The sequence below is a fragment of the Sinocyclocheilus rhinocerous genome, unplaced genomic scaffold (genome assembly GCF_001515625.1).
Source record: "Sinocyclocheilus rhinocerous isolate Xijiao unplaced genomic scaffold, SAMN03320098_v1.1 scaffold542, whole genome shotgun sequence".
Lineage (NCBI taxonomy): Eukaryota > Metazoa > Chordata > Actinopteri > Cypriniformes > Cyprinidae > Sinocyclocheilus > Sinocyclocheilus rhinocerous.
Window position 1 is genome coordinate 735,957 of NW_015638928.1, and position 23,133 is coordinate 759,089.

General features: G+C 38.4%; 2 protein-coding genes across 3 annotated transcripts in view; both read left to right on the forward strand.

Moving 5' to 3' along the window:
• The first annotated feature begins 2,706 nt into the window (after positions 1–2,706).
• LOC107750035 (histamine H1 receptor-like) lies at positions 2,707–4,461 on the forward strand. The gene is made up of 2 exons (XM_016565287.1): positions 2,707–2,728; positions 2,837–4,461. The coding sequence occupies exons 1-2, from the start codon at positions 2,707–2,709 to the stop codon at positions 4,453–4,455; spliced, it is 1,641 nt and encodes a 546-aa protein (XP_016420773.1). The 3' UTR covers positions 4,456–4,461.
• A 3,179-nt stretch (positions 4,462–7,640) lies between these two features.
• LOC107750032 (ubiquitin-like modifier-activating enzyme ATG7) overlaps positions 7,641–23,133 on the forward strand; it is a 78,022-nt gene continuing 62,529 nt past the window's right edge. The window contains exons 1-12 of one of the 2 annotated variants that reach the window (XM_016565281.1): positions 7,641–8,261; positions 8,959–9,133; positions 9,824–9,878; positions 10,581–10,698; positions 11,807–11,884; positions 11,971–12,087; positions 12,577–12,723; positions 13,873–13,961; positions 15,352–15,473; positions 19,176–19,266; positions 19,349–19,493; positions 20,206–20,364. In XM_016565281.1, the coding sequence (XP_016420767.1) occupies positions 8,980–9,133; positions 9,824–9,878; positions 10,581–10,698; positions 11,807–11,884; positions 11,971–12,087; positions 12,577–12,723; positions 13,873–13,961; positions 15,352–15,473; positions 19,176–19,266; positions 19,349–19,493; positions 20,206–20,364 (1,275 nt within the window). In that variant the 5' untranslated portion in view covers positions 7,641–8,261; positions 8,959–8,979. The remainder of the gene's footprint in view (positions 8,262–8,958; positions 9,134–9,823; positions 9,879–10,580; positions 10,699–11,806; positions 11,885–11,970; positions 12,088–12,576; positions 12,724–13,872; positions 13,962–15,351; positions 15,474–19,175; positions 19,267–19,348; positions 19,494–20,205; positions 20,365–23,133) is intronic. The other variant, XM_016565282.1, reaches the window with a different exon arrangement.

A 23,133-nucleotide genomic window follows, 5' to 3' on the forward strand; every position in this document is an offset into this window, starting at 1 on the left:
ACACACAAATTGGAGTGTTATTTGGTTCACTGACTTGTAATAAGGTCCTATTTCCTTAACACATAGTAGAGGTAGTTAGGCTGCCAGTCTCTGGCTCTTGAATGAAGGTTGTACAATCAAGACACAAGTATGCGTGACTGATGAGACATTTCAATTCAAAAGACACATCCAGTTCATTAGCCCTGGCGCTGCTGCTATATAACACAAGCTGTGCTCAAACCACAGATTAATGGCCAGCAAAGTGAGACGTGTCCTCCTTCATCGCCTGATTTTTCTGTCGTTCCATCATTTAGGAAAGACCCTGAGCTTCAGCCACACTTTCATTAGTTCAACATAGCCCTGAAGCCTTTGCTCTTTTGCTCTCACTTAAAATATTACAGTATTACGGTCAGAAATTACATTTTTCATAAAGAAAATGTAGGTCTCTTTTCAGGACTAAATACCAGAATGACATTTATTTACGTTTATTCATTGAGCAGACGCTTCCAAAGGAACATCACAAGCCATGAGGTGTCATTATTTCACAGTTACAGTACATTACTTTATATGGTATTTATTTGGGGGGAAAACACACTTGTGCATTAGATGTGCGTATTTGTAACGAGAATACTGCCAAAATATTCTAAAGGGATAGTTTTTTAAAGGGATGGTATTAACATTTTGTCATCATTTATCTAATTTCCAATTGAAATAAAAAAAGTTGACATAAAGAGAGAGATTTATAAACATTATTTGACATCATTTTGAAAAGGTCTGTCTTTTCTTGTTTTTTTTTTTTTTTGCCTAGGAACAAATAATTAGGTAAATATTTAAATAAATAGCCATACAAAGGCCATTGTAAAAAAAAAAAAAAAAAGTATATGAAGAATAGATTTCTCTCTCTCCTTCCTTCCTTCATTCTCTCTCTCTCTGTCTCTCTGTGTGTGTGTGTCCAACCATGAGACATTCATGAGACACTCCTGAGACTCTTCAGAGCAGTAAATCGTCAGTCAGCGTCCAGTTCACTCGAAGTGAACATCAGATCTGTGGAGATCAATTCCTGCCGGGAATTTACTGCGAGCCGGAGGGGTAAGTTTCCATTCCTGCTTATGATTACAATCTACTCACATTTAGAGCTAAATTAATGTCACAGAAGAGAATCACTACATCAGTTATGTAAAAGTGACTAATGTTTGCTCTCGTGACTGATGGACAGACAGCGCGCACTTTGATAGAATTACTCGACTTTACGCACAGATGACGAGCATTCCACAGGTGTCGACTGATGAAGCACAGCTTCTCCGCGAAGAGCATGCATCGCTTTCCTTTCGCTGAGCTTTAGCCAATAAAAAAAGGCATAGCGGGTTGTCAGTAAATGGCGAGAGCACAATTACGCACAATTTACGCACAACTCTTCAGAAAACGATTAACGCGTGCAAGTTTTAAGCGTGGCGCATCGGTGAGATGAAGTGCATCACTAGCCTGGGTTTTCTCCACATTACGATCCACTCTAACGCGTCGAGAAATCGTTACAAATCTGTTTGGAGAATGTACATAACCTGAGTGCAACGCTGTAAACCTTAAAGCTCTCAGGTTTACAGAAATGCATAAATATTTGGTGCAAGTATATGTGTGGCTTCATGTTCAGTCTTTGTGTTTATACAAAAAAAAAAAAAAGCTAAATCAGACCATAGTGCTTTAGTTTCATACTGTGTGATGTAAGATAATGCTTCTTTAACAGTTTTTCCTAATGCAACTTCTTTAGATAGAACACAACTTGAGAGTAACAGCATGACTGATGACCTGCTTTGTATCATGAGGTGTTCAGGTTTAAGGCTTTTTCTCAAAAACACAGACATCAGTGAACATTATTGTATTGATGTTAAATTGTTGTGCGAACATTAACTTGTAGCATAAGAGTGTTATGCTACACTCATTTTGTATAGCATCATTTTATCACTCACCAAACCTCTATGATTTGTTTTTTCTATTCTGCGTAACTTGCTGTTTTCCATGAAACAGCAGTAGACAGTGACCAGGGACTATCAAGCTCCAAAAAGCAGCATAGGTTTAATTCAAATATACACAATATTTCAGGTCTTCTTAAGTCATATCATACAGTATGTGTGGAACAGACTTTAGATCATTAATAATCTCTGCTTCTCTTTTTATCCAAGTATTCAAGCCTATTTCCAGCTTGGGAATTCTGCTGAATTTCTCCTCTTGTGTTCCATGGAAGAAACAAAGTTATAGGATTTGGGAAACAATTATAAAATATAGATTTAAAGAAAATTCTACCTATCTACCTAACAGGCAAGGCATCTACATGTATGTCACATTATGTATTATGGTTGCACACTTTCTTTTCTCATCCAAATTTCACATATCTCAAATCGAGTGACAAAAAAAAAGAAGATATATTTGAATGCATAAAGAGGGTGAGCCCTGACAACCTAATACGCTTATATAGACAAGCATTCAATGAGAGATCTAACCTGAGATGGGAGCCTAGACAGACACAGGCAAGGGTTTGTTAAGGTCTAGGGTTTTATTTATGATGAAGCATGGCTAGAAACCATCTCTCTTAGCAACCAGACAATGTGTGTCTCACATATTTTCTGAACATCCATGGCCCCAGCGACTGCTTCTTAATGAACCCGCTTACGTCTGTGTTGTCGTAAGAGCATGCCATTTCAGACATGTGGACTGAGTGCATCGGAAATATGGATGTCTCCATTCATTCAGCGCAGTGAGTCACACATCAATAAGCGCACGACACGAACTCAACGTGATGCATTCTCTCTGGTTTTGTTTTTCAGAAACTCCATTATGTGGATATGAATATGAAAACCCAAAGTCACTTTGTGCTTTCTCACAACTTTGACATCATGTGACACGTGCCCAATGGAGACGACTACGATACTCACCGCGACAAACGGGAAAAGAATTCTTCAAGAACACCCCGAACCCAACGTCACGAGTCTTTCGGATGCGTCCGCTCCCTTCCACCATCACATGAACAATGCGGTGCTGGGGATTCTGCTCGGCACGCTGTCCCTTCTGACGGTCATCATGAACCTGCTGGTGCTTTTTGCCGTGAGAAAGGAACGGACTTTACACACGGTAGGGAACCTGTACATCGTCAGCCTCTCGATAGCGGACCTCATTGTGGGGGCGACGGTCATGCCCTTGAATCTGGTCTACCTTCTTGAGGACGAGTGGAAACTGGGTCGCGTTATTTGCCAGTTCTGGCTGGTCATGGACTATGTGGCGAGCACGGCCTCCATTTTCAGCTTGTTCATCCTTTGCTTGGACAGGTACCGCTCCGTACGCCACCCCTTACAGTACCTAAAGTATCGGACACGAGGAAGAGCGACGCTGCTGATTTGTAGCGCGTGGCTGCTCTCCATGACCTGGATCATTCCCATCCTGGGCTGGCGGATGATTGCTCGAGTCGACAGAAAGCCAGAGCTGGAGAACCAATGCGACACGGATTTCCGCTTCGTGACCTGGTTCAAAGTCCTGACAGCCATCCTCAACTTCTACATTCCCTCCTTCCTCATGCTTCTGTTCTACTCGCAGATTTTCATCGCAGTCCGCGATCATTACAGAGAGTGGGAGAACTTTGCCGGTCCGATGGTGAAAACCGAAGCAGACGACACGTTGCATAACGGGATGCAGCTGCAGATAACCAAAGCCTCGGAGAGACAGAGTCTGGCTTCGCAGGTGTTCTCTCAAAACGAGGGCCTGCTGGATCAGTACAGTTTGGAGCAGCCTTACAGCTCGAGGGACAATAACGAGGATGCTACCTCCGAGACAAAGAGGAAGAGTTGTTACAAGGCCAAAGCAATGTTTAGTCTTTCGAAACGCAGGAGAAAGAGCGTGCAAGACCCCAACGAGGTTTCGTTTCAGAGCGACGACGGGGAAACCGTCGCAGAAGGCCCACCATTATCTCTCGCCTTCCTGCAGTCCGAGAACAACGCTCAGCCCAAACCGTTCATGAATGCGAACGACTGTAACGTGTTAGTGCCCAACTCTGTTGGCAACATGTGTGAGAGCGCACCGACAGTGGATATTCACAATTACGCCACGGTTCTCAGCAATCACAGCGATCCGCCGTCGCCCTGGGCTGAGAACAGCCCTCCGCTGGATGCCACCAACACGCTCCCCGCCAAACAAACGTGGCAGAAGCTCTGCGAACAGTCCAAGCAGAGCATCCATAGCATGCGCATCCGGAAGGAGCGGAAAGCCGCCAGGCAGCTTGGCTTCATCATTAGTGTCTTTATGGTGTGCTGGATCCCGTACTTCATCACCTTCATGGTCACGGCCTTGTGTGAGACCTGTGTGCATCATGACCTTCACATGTTCACAATTTGGCTAGGGTACATCAACTCCACCTTGAATCCCTTCATTTACCCGCTGTGCAATGAGAACTTCAAAAGGGTGTTCAAAAAGATATTTCATATCGATAGATAAAGTTCAGGAGAGGTGAAAAACTGTTAGCACACCTGCTCTATTAGTGTGTTTTCTGAAGCGTTTCTTGTGACACGTTTGCAGTTCTGTGCATCTGCCATGCTGGTGTTATTTTTTGCCTTTTTTATTTAGTTAGTTTTATTATTTATTGCTGAATGTCAGTTTGACACGTCTGCAATCTGCATCAGATTATATGATGAACTTATTCAGAGTGTTTTTAAACTGAGCACTTATGCTGCTGCTTCAGTAGATCTGATGTAATCTTGGTATAGTAGCAACTTACTTTTAAATTAAACAACACTAAAATGATAATTCGTGAAGCTTTGCTATTGAGGGTGATGTACAGTCAGTACAGCTTTGGTTTGGTGTGTTTAATGCCCTCTGGTATCGATTATGTTTAAATAGCAGGTGTGGTGCATATATATTTTACAGGCGGTTTAATCAAATATTAGTTTGGTCAAAACTGTCCGCAAAGAGCTGGAAAATCCCACATGCAAACAGCTTCAGTTGAACATCGAAATTCTGGGTGTATGATAATCAAGCATCTTCAGAATGGCCTTGAGGTTTTAAAAAGAAAGCAGTGGTGTATGCATACTATGCACAAATTGTCTGTATACATGGAGCTCCTGGATGATTTGCAATGCAATGCATTTCACCTGATCTTTGTTTTTAACAATAAAAATGATGATTTGAATAAAACTGATATAAACTGTAACATCTAATGCAACTCGTTAAAACATTAAAACACATAATTACATCTTTAAAACATTTTAGACATAATGGCTGCGTCTGAAAGCTTAAGCAGCTGGTTCGTTGCTTATCGGGCAATAACTTTGCAGGCAGTGTTTGCATTTGAAGGCACTTCACAGAAATGACTTTAGACAGATTTCTGAGGCAGCATGAAGGTGGAGTAATCTACAATATAATAAAGAAAGCTTTGGTGATAACTAAGCAAATATTTAATTACTTGCTTGAAATAACATCAAAAGTGGAAAAAGTTGGTCAAAAACACACAAAATGGGCACCAACCATAACTTGCATATGCTTAGTTTTTTATTATAGGATATTATAGGCAGTGAAGGATTCATCAAAAACCAGAAAGTGACACGATCATTGGATTCGGATGTGCCTTGTTGCCTTCCTACCTCTGTATGGCTTTCGGACGCAGCCATTAACTGGACATCTCTGGTTGATGAACAATGTAACACTGAGGTCACGTGAAGATTAAATATGTCGTTTCATACCGCCTCTATGTCATATACAATACATGCATTAAACAACATACGGCAGAATGCTTGTATGCATTCCACACATACTGTATTTTACATGCCTGTGCAGCGATGAGGGGACGATGAAATGGACTATAAAGACTTCAAGTTGTGGGAAAGCAATTATAATATATATAATACTAATGCAGTGCAGTGCTTAGTCCCGTTCAATTCTCGTTTTCTTCTAACAGTTTGCATTGTTAGCTCTCAATTAGTGCCTGTCACTTTCTACGAAACCATGTGATTGCTGGAACAAAAGTGACATTCTTGCTATAACCAGACTCAATTAGATGGTTTTCTTCAAATAAACTGAGATGCGTGCTTTGGCGAATGTCCTGTAATTTCATCATTTCCGATGCTGCATTCAGTGCTGTCTTTGTGATGGACCCGTAGAAAGTCTAGTAAATGGGAAATGAGGAACTATTTAATGTAAATGTAATTCCTATCAACTGAACACAAATATGAGTTTGGTTACAAGCGAATGCACAATGTCCGCAGAGAGCTGGAAGATGCTACATGCAAACAGCTTCAGTTGAACATTGAAATTCTGGGTGTATGATAATCAAGCATGTTCAGAATGGCCTTGAAGTTTTAAAAAGAAAGCAGTGGTGTATGCATACTATGCACAAATCGTCTGTATACATGGAGCTCCTGGATGAACTATTTAATATAAATTCAATTCCTATCAACTGAACCTATTCAGTGTCAAATTAACATGTAAGTAAAGATGACTCACATTTTGAAAACCACTGGTTTACATGACAACTTTAACATGGGTTTGATGTTAAATACTCTTCATTTATTACTCTAACAGGGTTTCTGCAGGTGGTAAATGTAAGAGTTTTGATTCATTTTTTTTGCATACAAACAAATAAATAAATAAATACATACATAGATAGATAAATAAATAGTTTAAGGCTTGAATAGCTCTATATGGAAATATCTTCTGAACACTCTGTAAAAAAGTGATGTTTTCATTTTTTCCCAAATTTTTCAATTTTTAAAACATCATTTTACTTTTGTAAATGTATTTTCGATTTAAGGATGTTTGCATTGGAAAACAAAAATGCTGAGGAAGATTTTTTATTTATATATTTTATTTTATTTATTTTTTGCAACATTTTGTGCCATAACTTGAATATAAGAATTTAAAAGTATGAATTTCTGCTCTGATTTAGAATATTTTAAAGGCCTCAAACTGCAGAAGGATGAATTCTGACTTTTTAAGACCTTTTTAGACCCACAGAAACCCTCTCTAAAAGCTTGAGCCGTATTTGTGGCATACTGATCATTTTGATTAAAAGTTAGTGAAAACAAAATGTTGAACAGTGTTATACAATAAGGCACATGCATTAGAAGCCAAAGGGGAAAATGTACCAAAATTAGAAAAATCAGACATTTTTACCGAAGCATGTACATGCATTCAGTCAAATGTGTTATTTGATCTGTAAAGTTATCAAAATTGTCATTTTTAAGTGACTACTTTAGGTAGATGAACTTGTGTTTATGCATTATTAATGCAATGCCTGTTGCTTTACCGGATACATCACGTGCCTTTCTGGTATAATTGTGCAGATATCATGGGATAGTTACCAGGTTTGTTATCACGAGCATGACGCAATATTTAGAGCTGAACAATTAGACATAGCATGGTTTGCATGGTAACATGTTAAGTGTTTATAAGTTATGCATACACTTTGACACACCTACAGTTTCATATTTTTATTGTTTATTTGTGATGCCTGACTGATAGTCTTCCATTGCAAATGCATTACTCTAAGCACGATTTAAAAGGATAGATTTGCATGCATAGCCTATTTTGTGAGGCTTGATAAAAGACCTTGATTGTGCATGCAGGACGTCCCAGCTGAAGGAATGCTGCTCATCTCGACCGACTCAGGAGCTCAGTTAGAGCTGTTGTAAAGGTGTCATGCTGTAACAGTATATATCAGTCTGGATTTTTTGGCTAGTTCACTATCGCCCTTCTTGCTTTGCACGGAACCCGACACATGAACTGATTCATCTAACACAGTTACAATGAAAAGGAACAGCGTTTATAAGTTTTTGTCAGTATTCTCTTGTCTATTAGTTTGTGTTTTCCTTTTGTTTTGGGTTTTTGTCTTTTATTCGATGGTTTTGGCACCCTAAGGCTTTTTCTTTGGACACCAACGCAGCACAAGAGGATCTGACGCCCATCTAAACCGTTTAAGCGACTGGTTAACGTTATTTGACAACATTTCCTCAGCGGGATGATATGATGCTTCAAAGCATTTAGCAGAAAAGCGTGTATGCTAACACCGACTAAGATTAGAAAGCGTTTTTTAACATGTCAAAATAGTAAATATTAAGCTTTAACCAGTTGTAGCACCAGCGAAAACGCCACCACGGCTGGCTTCCATTCTGTCGGTACCTGTTTCTTATTAAATTAATTTTAAAGTAATTTGTGAAGCGTTAGCTCTGCTACGAAACCAAAACAAACCGACTGCGCATGCGTGCACGCTGACAGTGGTCACATGACCTCAACCAGGAAGCGCTCGTCTGGTAAGTGATGTTTCTGTCATATGTGTTTATTGTTGCTCTGACTCTCTGTTTGGCATTTACAGGACTGTATTTGACACAAATTACATTTCCACCGTGCTGCTTCTGACTGCAGTGTGTTTAAAAAACAAGTGACAGAGACTCGGTGCTTTTACCGAAGCAGTATTACTAAAATCACAATACTAAACAGCGCAGGTTTTTACTTTAATTACGTTGACAAGACGTAATTAGTTGTACAGATGTTTTGTCAGCAATATTAGTTTCTTATTAATGTTGACATCCAAGCTTGTTGGAGTGAGAAAAGGGAACTCTAACCAACTTCCACAAACCTAATCGAACAAGAAATGTATGCGTTATTATAAGAACATTGTATCAGGCTATCAGCATTGAGGAATATATCTTTAAGAGTACATTTTACTTGTTTAAAAATATTTTACTTATTTTGTTATTTTATTTTGATTTATCAAAGATGAAAATATCTCTTGGCTAGCTGGCTGTCACTTTAAATTATAATCTTGTTTTGAAAAATTGAAACATTAAATAATTATTATTATTGTTGTTAAATTTTTTTCAAGGCAAAATATTTGCATTTATAGCACCTTTATGATGTTAAAGGTTCAATAAAAATACTCAGTGGCTGAATAAACATGTCTCATATAGTCTCTCTGGGCATGGTTTCTCTTGTTTTCTGTGTCGTAAGGAATCCAAAGCATCGGTCCTGATGGAAGCCGAGTCGAGTCCTGCCCTAAAGCTGCAGTTCGCCCCCTTCTGCAGTGCCCTGGAGGCCGGATTCTGGCATCAGCTCACACAGAAGAAGCTCAACGACTTCCGCTTAGACGAGAGCCCCAAAATCATCAAAGGTTACTACTATAACGGTGAGCTTGGAGAATGTAATAATGAAAGAGATGTGACAGCAGTGGCCTCTTAAGTGCTCGGCTTCTGTCAGAACAGATTGCTTAGATCCTGAAAATGAAAGTCACTTTATAGTCGATGATTAGAGACAAAATAAAGCACGTTTGTTTTTTGTAATATCAGATGGTATATTCAGTCTCACTGTGTGTCTTTATTTAATTATATTGTGCTGTGGTTGAACTTGCATGTTGTAATTCAAGTTTTAAGATCTACTGTATGTCTTCATTCATTCTTTGATTAGACAAAAGTTAAGGCATTTTCCCAAATAATGTGAAATTTGATTTCAATGATCAATTTTCATTTCTGTATGGATATATATATATATATTACAGTAGTCAACATTTGAAGTGGATCAAAAAAGTTAATCAAAGTTGTCCTATGATAAGAACGCATTTAGGTTTTAGGACAACTCTGATGAAAGGTTTTGATCCACTTCAAATGTTATATGATGTTATATGACTACTATATATATATATTTATGTGTGGTATTTTCTCTTCTCTTCTGTCTGCTTACACCATCAGCACGGGTGCATCATGCAGAAGTGTTTAGTTCTAGATGCCAATTATTCATTTAATAACTCCAGAGCTGAACGAGAATACTTGAGCCACGTTTAAGCTGTAATATAATGCAAGTGTTTTGTTCTAAATCGCAGGTGATCCTGTTGGCTTGCCGACACGCCTGACACTGGAGTTCAGCGCATTTGATGTGTACGTTTTCTGTATTAAGAGCATGTAATGCAGCTGGTTATTCTGAAAGCCTTGGATAATGGCCCCAATATCACGTCTGTTACTTGTGAAATTATTATTTTTTTTCTTGCCAGTTAAATCCTCAAGAATCGTTTCAGTAGAATTAATTTTACATTTATGACGGCTGGCCACACAGAATCACTATATAGGTGAATTTAATTTAAAACAAGGTTCCATTTCTTCTCCATTTCTCTAGTAGTTTACCACATTAGTTAACATGAACATTAAATTAATGTTAACATCTGTCAACATTGGTTAATGCATATGGTACAAACCCCCCGAAAAACATGATATTTGTTTAGAAAATAATCTGAGAGTTGAATTTAAACATTTAAACAACTAGTAGTGTAAACGTTTTTCAAAACCATAACCAAAATGAATACAAAGAGTACGTGTTCTTAAACATTATTTTCCTTTGCTTTAGACACTCTCATTTACCGCTGACCGATATATTGACATTGATTTCTTTTATCATGTTGCATACAGTATAAAACAATAAGCCGGTTTTACTCTTGAGCTGTAATGTGTTAAGCTGTTATGGTTAGCTGATCCTGGTTGGTGCAAAATCTAATCGTATACAATGCTGGTTACATTATGATGTTAAAACACAATACAAATAATACAGTGCATCAGTGAATGCAAATGATATAGTGTATGTTTCAGTGATGGAGCCACACCGGCTCGCTGCAGTGCAGCCTCTGGGACTCTGTACAACACCAACACACTAGAAGCCTTCAAAACCACCGACAAGAGAGCTCTCCTGGATAAAGCAGCCAATGAGGTGCAGCGCTTTTAATCACTCTTCATTAATTGTGCCTGTTGATACTAGCGTATTTTATTTGCTCTTGCTGCCTGCAGAGATCCTCTGAATGAATTATGTGCTTTCTTTCACTGCGTATCTGGATGCTGAGCATCCTTCTCCATCATTTGATAAATTACTGCTGCCATTCTTAATCTTCTTAATACAGTTTCGTTGACTGCCTGCTTTCTGCAAATGGTAATAACACAATGATAATCGCCGTGGCCAAACAGCAGACATTTGCATATAAGGCCCAGACATAAATAAACCCAGTGTATTTGCACTGAAAATAATGGTGGTATTTGTGTCCCAGAAGACATACTATTAAGTATACTATATTGCATATATGTTCTCATAGTATAATTTATAGTTTGTATAGTGCATGAGGTTTAAATTTTATTATCCAACGTTGGAATCTAATAGGCTCTCCTAAGTATCCAACATTACACACTTTTTTTAATTAGTTAAAGATTAAATTTTGAAAATTTTTTTTACTATTTTAGTTTTAAGAATAGTTCACGCAAAAATGTAACTTTTATGAAAATGTGATAACCCTCAGGCTGTCCAAGATTTGTAGAAATGTAGCACTGCATCACTGTCTCAGCAATGGATGCTCTGCAAGTGAATGGGTGCCGTCAGAATGAGAGTCCAAACAGCTGATAAAAACATCACAATAATCCACAGCACTCCAGTCCATCAGTTAACATCTGGAGAAGACAAAAGCTGAAACTAATCCATTAATTAAGATTAAAACGGAGAGTTCCGGTGCTTGATTCTGATTGGCTGAGCCACGTTCGAAGCTGTTGTAAATTACTCTACAAACATACACCTTTGTTTCAGCGTCTGTGTGTTGCTCGGCAACCACTTTGTTGCAACCACAACCGTTTCTAAGGAACGACATTGTGTGGCGGAAGTTGAAATGCTAGGATTTTGTACTAAAATAAAAAAGTGTTTAGTGATTTTGTCCCAGAATGTGTTTCACAGTTTGAAATGCGTAATGTGTACACTATTGCATTTGCATAAACTATATCAGAAACCATTTCTGGACATGTCCATATAATTAATACTGGTGATGTTGTCTTCTTCACAGATTTGGAGCGCTATTCAGTCAGGCGCTGCGCTGGAAGACTCCTCAATATTAAACAAATTCATCCTCTTGACATTTGCGGTTTGTATGCCAGCGTTTTAGAGAATGTCCTTATAAATGAATGCCCTTTCAGCCATTGTTTCTGACTGGTCCTTTTGTTTATCCAGGATCTGAAGAAATATCATTTCTATTATTGGTTCTGCTTTCCTGCCCTTTGCTTTCTGGAGGGGGTCCGGCTGGAGCAGGAGCCGGTGTCATTAGAGCGCAGCTTCTCTGCCAAACAGGTGCGGAGAAGAGCTGATAACTCACTTCTGACGAGGATGATTTGTGTGAAGGATAATGAGCCGTTAGTCAGTGCGTTATGGAAAGCATGTGCTGATTAGAATTTTTAATTCAGTGTTAATTATTTGAATGCATAATACATGCTCTAAGATGAGTGACGTGCCATATACAGTGTCAGTGTCACTAAAGCGTATTTGGAAATGTTCCTCTTTATATTTAAGGTACTGTATGTCATTAGTAAGTGAAGATGTGTTATTTTATTACCCTTCAAATTCAGTTACAGTATATGCATTTCCAATGCATTCACTAAATTCAAAATCCACCTCGATTCAATTGACTTATTGCTCTAAATGGCACACTATCCTTCTTTACACCAGATTTTGGAGCCACTGTACATGTTAGAGAGTACATTTCAGTTCTTGCCTGAATATTTTCCAACCAAGCATGAACTTTCATGAGTTAATGAGGTGGACTGATTCACTGTTTCACAGATATTAAGCTTGCAAACGGCGTATGATGATCTCTGCGTCTCAAGTGGAACGACGGCAGTCCCACATTTTCTGCTCAAGTACACAGAAGAAAGTGTTGAAGTCGCTCCTCTAAAAGACTTGCACTCCTTCTTCCCAGACCTAAAGAAGGTAATGTCCGGTAGGATGCACCGAATGTTCGGCAACCGAATAAGTGAAAAAACTGAGTAAATTGTACCGAACAATGGCGTGACACGATCAAATAGAGGCGCGCACTAATGCAGCAAACATGTCTGCAGTGTGGAAGCCTTTAAAAGTGTTTGAGAAAGATGCAAAAATCATTATAAGTTAGCCTGGGTTCAGAGTCGAAACCGCGAGGAAAATCTGCACTGAAACAGTGTTACTCGTCAGTTGCTCAGAAACATTTTTATTAATTTTTTAAAAGCATGTGATACATGCGACAAACATCTTCCCAAATTCATAACGAGAATCATTTATAAATCTGCTGCTGTCAAGAAAAAGAAGTACTGAGGACTTCCTGCTGGTTTCCGCCAAAATAAAAGCTCCATCGACATTCATAAATGATAGTATTGTAATTTTACTGTTGTTCTGTAAACTCAAATAAAAAAGTAAGACTAATAATGATAATAATAATTACAACCGCTCTATTAATACATTTATTATAACACTCACACATAGTGTTCAGACTGGGAACTGTAATATTTTCTAATGCTTTAAAAGAAGTATCTTATTTTTACAGTAAAAAATACATAACTGATTCAAGAAGGGGTCTCAAAAATGGCCAAAAAATATTATTTTACTAACTTATTAATTTTAAGTTAAATTGTGCTTTGTTGGTATAATGTCTGCTAGAATGTTGTTGTTTTGTAATATTTTTTTTTATTTGAAAAGGAGGACAAAACAGTGAAAAGCACATGTTGGCTATTTAATTTATGCAATGGTGAAAAAAATGGCAAAATAGGCCTGCATGGGTAAAAAAACGCACAAAAAAACGTATTCGGCCCTGTGTTTCATTTTGTTCGGCTTCAGCCAAGAATTTTCATTTCGGTGCATCCCTAATTTCCAGTATAAAGCTGCATTATTATTATTAATGGAATATTGAAGGTTATTCCATAACTTCAGTTCTGTCAACAACATTTGTGGCATGCTGTAGATTGCCATATTTAATAATGAGACTCTGGGTGAAATGAGTCGAATTTGTGTTCTGTGGTGCTTGATGATGAACCCAGAATATTCTTTACCTGTAATTCTTCACAGTATGTGGGTATAATGTGGCATGTGTCCTGATTTGTTTGGCAGATTACTGTGGGCGTGTATGACCCCTGCACGCTTCCTCAACATCCAGGCTGGCCTCTCAGAAACCTTCTCATCCTCCTCGCAAAACAATGGCACGTCTGCGATGAGCTTTTCCTACACACATCCCACTGGTGTTAAATTACAGTTTGATAAGTGTACACTCAAATCCCATACAGTACCATGATGCTGCTTATTCATTAGTCATGCAGCCAAGAAACCTTTATGAAAATACCATGGCAGCACCTAAAAACAATATGTCCAATGTTAATAGTACCATGGTACTTTATTAGATCACAGTACTGAATGATTACTATGTTCATATGCACCATGGGACTCCAAAGTACCTTAAAGAATACTGTAGTACAAGTCCAAAACGCATATTACCATAGCACCATATCCAAAAACTGTGGAGTTATTCATACTTAGTCACTTCATGTGTTTTGATCGATTGGATGTTTCTTCTGCTCACCAAGGCTGCAAAAATACAGAAAAAACAGGAATATTGTGAAATATTATTGCAGTTTAAAATAATGTTTTTCTATTTTTATATGTGTTAAACTGTAATGTATTTCTGTGATCAAAGCTGAATTTTTCAGCATCATTACTCCAGTCTTTAGTGTATCATGATCCGACAGAAATCATTCTAATATGCTGATTTATTATCAATGTTGGAAACTGTTGTGCTGCACAATATATTTTTTTTGTAACCTGTGATACTTTTTTCAGGATTTTGTGATGGATAAAAATTATTTAAAATAGAAATCTAACTTACTGTTCAAAAGTTTGGGATCAGTATAATTTTTTTTCTTTAATTTTTTTGAAAGAAATTAATACTTTTATTCAGCAATAATGTGCTAAATTGATCAAAAGTGACAGTAAAGACTTATATTGTCTCAAAAGATTTCCATTTTGAATAAATGTTGTTCTTTTGAACTTTTTATTCATATAAGAATCTGGAAAAAGTATCACAGGTTCCAAAAATATTGTGCAGCACGACTGTTTTCAACATTAATAATAATAAATGTTTCTTGAGCAGCAAATCAGCATATTAGAATGATTTCTGAAGATCATGTGACACTGAAGACTGGAGTCATGATGCTGAAAATTCATCAATTACATTTTAAAGTATATTAAAATAGAAAAACATTATTTTAAACTCTATTACTTCACAATATCACTGTTTTTTTTGTATTTTTGATCATATAAATGCAGCCCTGTTGAGCCTAAGATACTTCGTTAAAGAAACAGTAAAAATCTTACATGACCAAATAAACATCAAAATATGATGTATTTTTAGGAAATGCGGTGCAGGTGGAAGATTTTGTAAATACTGCTGCATTTTGCAGCTTTCAGTGTTGAATGTCATAGTGCTCCAGCTGTACTGACTCCTCCAGCCGTTGTCTCTTTGTAATGGTAAGTTTAAGGTCACTCCAAAGACCGCGTGTGCTTACGTTGGTGTGTGTTTGTGCGTGTGAATGCCAGGGGTTCACAGCTGGATGTGCTGGAGGTCCTGTGCTTCAGAGACAGCACTCTACAAGGGAGCCGCTCCATTCGGCACAGCATCATCTTTCGGGTCAAGCTCCCAGACCTCACGGCTTCTGCAGGTAATTTATCATCTCCGCCTGAGTGCTTCAGAACAGCAGCTTTTATCTGGCTTCAGGAGAGGCCAGACACCATTTAAATGTTAATACAGAGTCCTCAGACCGCCTGCCATAGGTTTCAGTTTTGTAGCTGGTTGTTGGGTCACATGAACCGTCAGTTTCTTCCAGCTAATTATCCAGATTCATGTTGTTAGATTTTGTTTGCATTATCATTCATTTACAGAGCGCATAAGGCAGGGGTGGGCAGTTCTGGCCCTCGAGATCCACTTTCTCGCAGAATTTAACCTGTAGCTAACGAGTAATTCTGAAGACCTTGATTAGCTTGGAGTGTTTGATTAGGGTTAGAGCCAAACTCTGCAGGAAAGAGGATCTCAAGGGCCAGAGTTGCCCACCCCAGGCTTAAAGGGACATGGTGATGACTAAAATATATAAAACGGTAGGAGAAATTGTATTGCAGTGTTCTTTTGCAAACGTTTTGCATTCCCCTGAGAAACTTTGCGAAACATTTGCGTTCTGTTGCAAAATTAATTTTCCCCAAGAAATGTTGCTTTTGAAATATGGTTATCTTCCCATATCATGGTATTTCCATCACAATATTTTTGCAAGTGAATGCAAAGCTCCTTGGGGAAACGCAAGACTTTTGCAAATGAAAGCAGCGCCCTCCACTAATATTGGCATCCTTGGTAAATATGAGCAAAGGCGGCTATGAAAATAAATCTACATTGTTTATCCTTTTGATCTTTCGTTCAAAAAATGCACAAAATTCGAATCTATCGTAGAAGTAAAACAATTGAAAATGGGATGAAAATCTCATTGTGAAATAAATGCTTTCTCCAGTTCATATTGGCACCCAACATCCTTTTTCCAAGATAACAGCTCTGAGTTTTCTCCTATAATGCCTGAAGAGTTTGGAGAACACCTGATAAGAGATCAGAGAGCATTTCTTCATCCAGAATCTCTCCAGATCCTTCAGATGCACAGCTCCATGTTGGTGCTTCTTCTCTTCTGTTCACCACACTCCTTCTCTATAGGGTTCAGGCCATGGCAGAAGCTTCATTTTGTGCTCAGTGACCCATTTTTGTGTTGATTTTCATGTTTGTTTTGGATTATTGTCCTGATGGAAGATCCAATCATGGCCCATTATAAGATTTCTAACAGAGGCAGTCAGGTTTAGGTTTTTTATCTGTTGGTATTTGATAGAATCCATGAAGCTATGCATCTGAACAAGATGTCCAGGACCCCTGGCAGTAAAACAGGCACACAATATTAAAGATCCAGCAGTATATTTAATCGTGGGCATAGGATACGTTTTATCCCTGTTTGTACTAAACCCATCTGCTGGGTTTGCTTCCAAAAAGCTATTTTTTTTGTTTCATCTGAGCATAGAAGCCCGTCCCGTTTGAAGATCCAGTCGTGTCTGACAACTGAATATGCTGGAGTTTGTTTTTGAGAGAAGAAATGGGGATTTTCAATGCTTTAGCTCTTTTCTTTGCAGCTACTTTCTATTTTGTGAAGCTCAACGATCTTGTTCTGCACATCAGAACTATATTCTTTGGTTTTACTCCTTGTGATGGATGATTAAGAGAATTTTGCCCTCGTGTTCCTCATATTTATAATCCTGTGAAACAGAAGTCGTGGCTGGACAGTTTCATGCTCTAGTCACCCCGATGTGCTAAAAAATTTAAATATGACTGGGAATATACTTCACAGATAGTTTACTCATAATAATTTCTAGGGGTGCTAATAATTGTGGACAACATGCATTAGAGAAAAACATGTATTTCATCATGAGAGTTTCTCTCCATTTTCAATTGTTTTACTTCAATGATAGGTTAGAATTTTGTGAATTATTTGAATGAAAGATCAAAAGGATAAACAATGCATATTTATTTTCACAGCCGCCTTTGCTCATATTTACCAAGGGTGCCAATATTAGTGGAGGGCACGGTGAGTTAACATAAGGTTTCTCTGGAAATGCATGACTTTTCTGAGCTTTAAAATATACATTTTCCTCCCAGGTAAATATTTATATATAAAAGTTGATGTGCACTAGTAATCATGGCAGTAGTAAATCTGCTGATGATGATCAAATAAATGAGAACAATAATAACCGGGCATGTAAAGCAAATCCAGCGGGAATCCAGCATGGACATGCATGCAGATAAATCACACTTTCAGTGGCCGCAATTCATTCATAGTGAATCCTGCCTTTAAATAGCATTATGAGTGGAGAAAAAAATTAAAAGAGACAAAAGTTTATGATATGACCCGTTTATGGTTTCTGTTAGATCTGTTGATTTTCTTTGTACTGTGCAGTAAGTTCAGTCTGTGAGGATTTTCAGTTGTTGACGTCAAAGAAGGTCTAGTATGGATTATTCTTCCTGAGCTGGGACATGTTTGTCTGCTCAGATCCTCCATTCACTCAGCTGTGAACTGATGGTGGAGATGCCCTGACATTCACCCTCATCGCACGTCAGACTCGTGAATTCCTGCGGGAGTCGCTGTACTGTGGTGTGAATCGCTGTGTGAATTGGGCCGAAGCCGCCGGGTATGAACGGACAGCGCTGTAGGAACCTGATAAGGACAATTGATTAAAATCCGGTCGTTCCATTTTCACATAGATGGCCTCTTTCATCGCTTTCTTAAACAGTCCATCCTCCCTGTCTTTACACCGCTGTCCTTAACCGGTGTGGTGCTTCTCCTTCAGAAGTCTTCACACTTCAGTGAGGCTTGCCCTTCTGAACTGTGATGTTCACTTGCATTAAAAAGTCCAGTGCAGTGATCTCACGTTGTGCAATCCACCATCATCTCACCAAAATTAACCAACACAGCCACATATATGAGTGATGATGCATCCATCTTTGGGCACCATTCACTCAATGTTTTCTTGTATTCAAAACCAGATAGTCAATACGGTTTGATCAACTACTAATTTTTAATACGAAAAAAAAAAAAAAACCTTGATTAGTTGATGAACATTTGACTGCAAGGAACAGTTCACCCAAAAATGAAAGTTGAAAATGTGCTCACCCTCAGTCCATTCAAGATTAGGATGAGTTTGTTTCTTCATCAGGTTTGTCGAAATGTAGCATTGCATCAGTGTCTCAGCAATGGATGCTCTGCAGTGAATGGGTGCCGTCAGAATGAGAGTCCAAACAGCTGATAAAAACATCACAATAATCCACAGCACTCCAGTCCATCAATTAACATCTGGAGAAGACAAAAGCTGAAACAAATCCATCAAGATGATTTTAACTAAAATACCATAGAGTCCATAATCCATAATAACGCTTCCTCCAGTAAAAAAGTTTAAACAGCTCTAAACAAATATGTGGCTGGATTTTGATGTGAGAGACAACAGCAGATGCACTTTTTCACTGGAGGAAGAGTTATTATGGATTATGAACTCGTTTTTTAGTTAAACACGTCTTAATGCTGGATTTGTTTCAGCTTTTGTCTTCTCCAGATGTTAACTGATGGACTGGGTGAATTGTTCTTGGAAGTCATGTGTTCATCGACACAAATGAGACAGTCCTACTAGACAGAGTGTAACAAACTGGAATGTTTAGAAGTTGATCTGTTGCTTAAACGTTCAGCTATTGTTTTCGAAACCTGATGTCGCAAAAAAAAAAAAAAAAACAACAAAAAGTCGGTTTAACTGTAGGCTGTTGCATTATGTTTATGTGTACTAATTTGTTTATGCAGTATGTCCAAAGAGTGTGGGTTGGGAGAAGAACGCTAAAGGAGCGATGGGACCTCGAAGTGTCAATCTCAGTGAATGCATGGACCCTAAAAGGTACTGAACATCTGGCGTCAGTTTACACACTCTGACATGGTTTTCTCAGTGGTATGTGACACATTTAATTCATTTCCTCAAGGCTTGCCGAGTCTTCTGTCGATCTCAACCTGAAGCTGATGCGTTGGAGGCTGGTCCCGTCTCTGGATCTGGATAAGGTCGTGTCGACAAGGTGTCTGTTGCTGGGAGCTGGGACCCTGGGCTGCAATGTGGCAAGAACACTGATGGTAAGAACCATCTGCTTTTGATTTACATTTGATTATCGACTGTTTATCGCATCTGACAGGTGTCAAAAAAGCCTTCCTTGCCTTCAGTATGGATTTCTTGGCTTGCTTTATGTCATTCAAGTGCTTACTTGCCTTTGGCATAATCGCTTCTTAATGGTTTTTGAAGTAGTCGTAAGCCAAACACTGTAATTATGGAAAGCAAGTCGCAGATGCTTCCATCTCAAAATAATAGTGGTGTCACTTGAAAATGAAGGGGGGGGAGGCAATAATATGGCAATAATAATGTCAATTTTAGATGACCTTTCGGATGCATTTAATTATAAAACACTTTATAATCTGCAATAACATTTATTAACAACTTATTTAATATTTTCTCTAAAACTTCTTGTATATTAAGACAAACACCTGCAATTCTGGCCAAATTAAAGATACGTTGTGTGTGAATTTGCACATGTTATAATGTAAGCATCATTAATGACCCCCTGTGTTTAATTTTAAAAAAAGATTGATTAGTGCATTTTTTTGTCTAAAAACCTATTTTTTGACAAAAACCTTTGTCGCTAAAGCACACAAATCTGTAACGGTGGTGTGTTTGTGTGATTGTAATGCATATGGCATACAGTATCACTGCAGCTTCAATGGGATTACAGCTGGTCACAGCTTCTTTAATACTGCGAATGGCAGACTGAATGTTTTCTGTTCTGTTTTTGAGGGCTGGGGTGTGAGGCACATCACTTTTGTGGACAACGCGAAGATCTCCTACTCGAACCCAGTGCGACAGCCGCTCTATGAGTTTGAAGACTGTCTCAGTGGAGGGAAAGCTAAAGCTCTCGCCGCGGTGGACAGATTAAAGAAGATCTTTCCTGGCGTGGTGAGGACTTTCACAAGCTTTAACAAGTTTATCACAGCTGCATATGAGAAGCTTGAGAAGCACTAGGCAGGTGCTGTTTGGGGTCGGTTGAACAGTAGTTACAACAGACAGAAATGTTTTGAACTTTGTATAATTATTGGAACAGTTACATCTGTGTATTTATTAGACTAATGATGCATGAATAAACATCCGAGAGGCTGTATGAACCTATACTGCGGGCCGCTAGTTTGAGACCATTAGATTAATCAGTAGGACTCAATTACAACACGCGATTATCTACGACAATGAAGTCTGAATTATTCATTTTAATATTGATGAATGGTATTTGGCTGGTCTGTAGATGTATCTGACCAGTCCGGATCACTGATGCTCATTATCTTTGAGAAGTCTCATAGCATTTAATCCCACATTGTAACCCATGTTCATATGAAATGCGGCTCATTAATATTCATCTGCTGAGCGATCCTCTCGTGCATCACTGATCTTATGGCTTCTTCCAGAAGCAAATTAGCCTTTTCTGTTTTCACTGCAGTTGATCAGTGAACTCCCTTTTGGATGAAAGCAGAAGTTTTTTTAGATTTAGATGTTTATATTGTAAATAAGAAAACAATTATTAATTGACTTGCTTGGATAAATAGAGGTAAACAAACAAACAAGGAGCTTTGCGTGGGGAGTCTTGTTTTTCTCCACTGTCCTTGCGATAGGGTTTTTTACTCGTGCTGTTTTAGATAAACCAACTAGTCATCTTCACAAATCATCTACTATTTTAAACTAGCCGTCTCCCCCATTTCTTCATTTGGAGAGTCTTTTTCTCAGATATTTTCTCAGTGCTAAACAATAAAATCAGTTTGGGTACATGTTGTCCGTGTGTTTTAAGCGGTAACATCAGACCCATATGACTCAGACTTTCGCTGGCCTTCATATTCATGACTCTGTGTGGGAACGCTGTTGGCAGGTGTTTCCATCCACAAGGCCTGTGAATCCTCTCCGCTATCAAATCCCCTTCACTTCCCATGATGCATCATGCTGCCAGCTTCAACAAATGTCATTCCAGAAGACGGTTTGGCCATTGGCAACCAATAAGAAAGTGCTTTCCTGATGCATTATTGTGACCGTTACTTTTTTAGTTGATTTTGAGATTACTACAAAGAGTTTTCAATATATTGAGTTTTCACTGATTTGATTTAGTTGATTTAGAAATCAGTTTTTTTTTTTTTTTTTTTGTCTGTAATTTTTTCAACTGGTTTTGCTACAGGATCCATATTTTACACTGGACAACAAATGGAAACAACTTTGTACAAAGATTATTATAACAGTAACAGAATCAAAATGCATTAATACTAACATGCACTGCATATGCAAAATTATGAACATGATATGTGACCCTGGAGCACAAAAGCAGTCATAAGTAGCAAGGGTATATTTGTAGCAATAGCCAAAAATACATTGTATGGGTTAAAATTATCCATTTTTTTAATGCAAAAAATAATTCCTACCGTAAATATATCAAAACTTAATTTTTGATTAGTAATATGCATAGCTAAGGACTTCATTTGGACAACTTTAAAGTATATAATATACTGATAAAATATACTGATAAAAAAGTATTTATTTATTTATTGGATAAAAGTGGCTGCCACATGCATAAATGTAAATATCCTCAGAGGGTAGTTGAGAAACTAACATAGCAAGATACGTACAATTTACAATACAGTTTTTATTTTAAAGGCAGGGTATGTGATTTTTCAAAAACGGTTTAGAAAACTGACTGTGCAGCTGCCTTAAATTATGAAAGATATTGGTTCAAATTGACCGGTCAATGTCATAATCATAAAATACATTTTATATACACATATTCCACAACACATCAGAGTGTTAACACTTTGCAGGCATTTCCATGACCCTAAATGAGAAAACGTCACAATTTCAGGCAGAACATCATAGATTGACCAACATTTTCAACAACTAGAAAAGTAGAAGGTCAAATCTTTCTGTTAATCCCATTAGCACTTCCACACCAAATTTCCAATATCATCAGAGGAGTGCAGTGTTAGAGCAGAAGGCAAATATGCGTGTGTGTGTGTTTCATGAATTGAAAGTGCCACTACAGATGGATTTCTGTGCACAATAGCCGAATTCATTGTAATTCATTGTTCATCTATTCATCTGATTTTATTGATGTTAGACTCTGTTCCATGTTGTGTGTGTTTCTTGCTCCCCATGTGCCTTCCTATGCCCTTATTTGGTTGGTTTCCTGTTCCTGTCCTGATTAGTATAGTTCATTTGTCCCAGCTGTTTCCCTTGATGTTTCATTGCTCCCAGGTGTGTCTCGTCATCCCCTCCTCCTGTGTGTATAAAAAGTGTTCCCAGTCCCTAGTTCTCTGTCCGCTGTTAAACGTCTTCCTGTGTTCGTCTTCCTGTGTTCATGGAATTAAAGTCTTGTGAAAGTATTCTCCAGCGTCTCCTCGTTCCTCTAAAGTGTATTGTGACAGAACAGCGGACCCAAAACCGAAAGTGAGCGGCGACTTTTTCCTCGCGTTTGTTTTTCCCCGCCTTTTTGAACGTTTTTGTTTTCTGGTTTTTCCCCCCTCGTGGCGATGGAAATTGCCGCTCGCGTCGCCGCCCTAGCTCGCCTCGATCTCCCCTTCTACGAGTACGCCCGGGAGTTCTGCAAGCTCGTGGAGGTGACGGCGTTAGAGGACGCCATCCTCAATCAGCTTTTCTTGCTCGGGGCCAACTACCATCGCCCCGTGGACCTCCCAGACACCA

Excerpts from the sequence above, each read along its gene's own strand:
- LOC107750035 (XM_016565287.1), top strand. The coding sequence starts at position 2,707 with ATGTCTCCATTCATTCAGCGCA. Across the intron at positions 2,729-2,836 it reads GTCTCCATTCATTCAGCGCA|TCACTTTGTGCTTTCTCACA; the intron begins GTGAGTCACACA and ends GAAAACCCAAAG.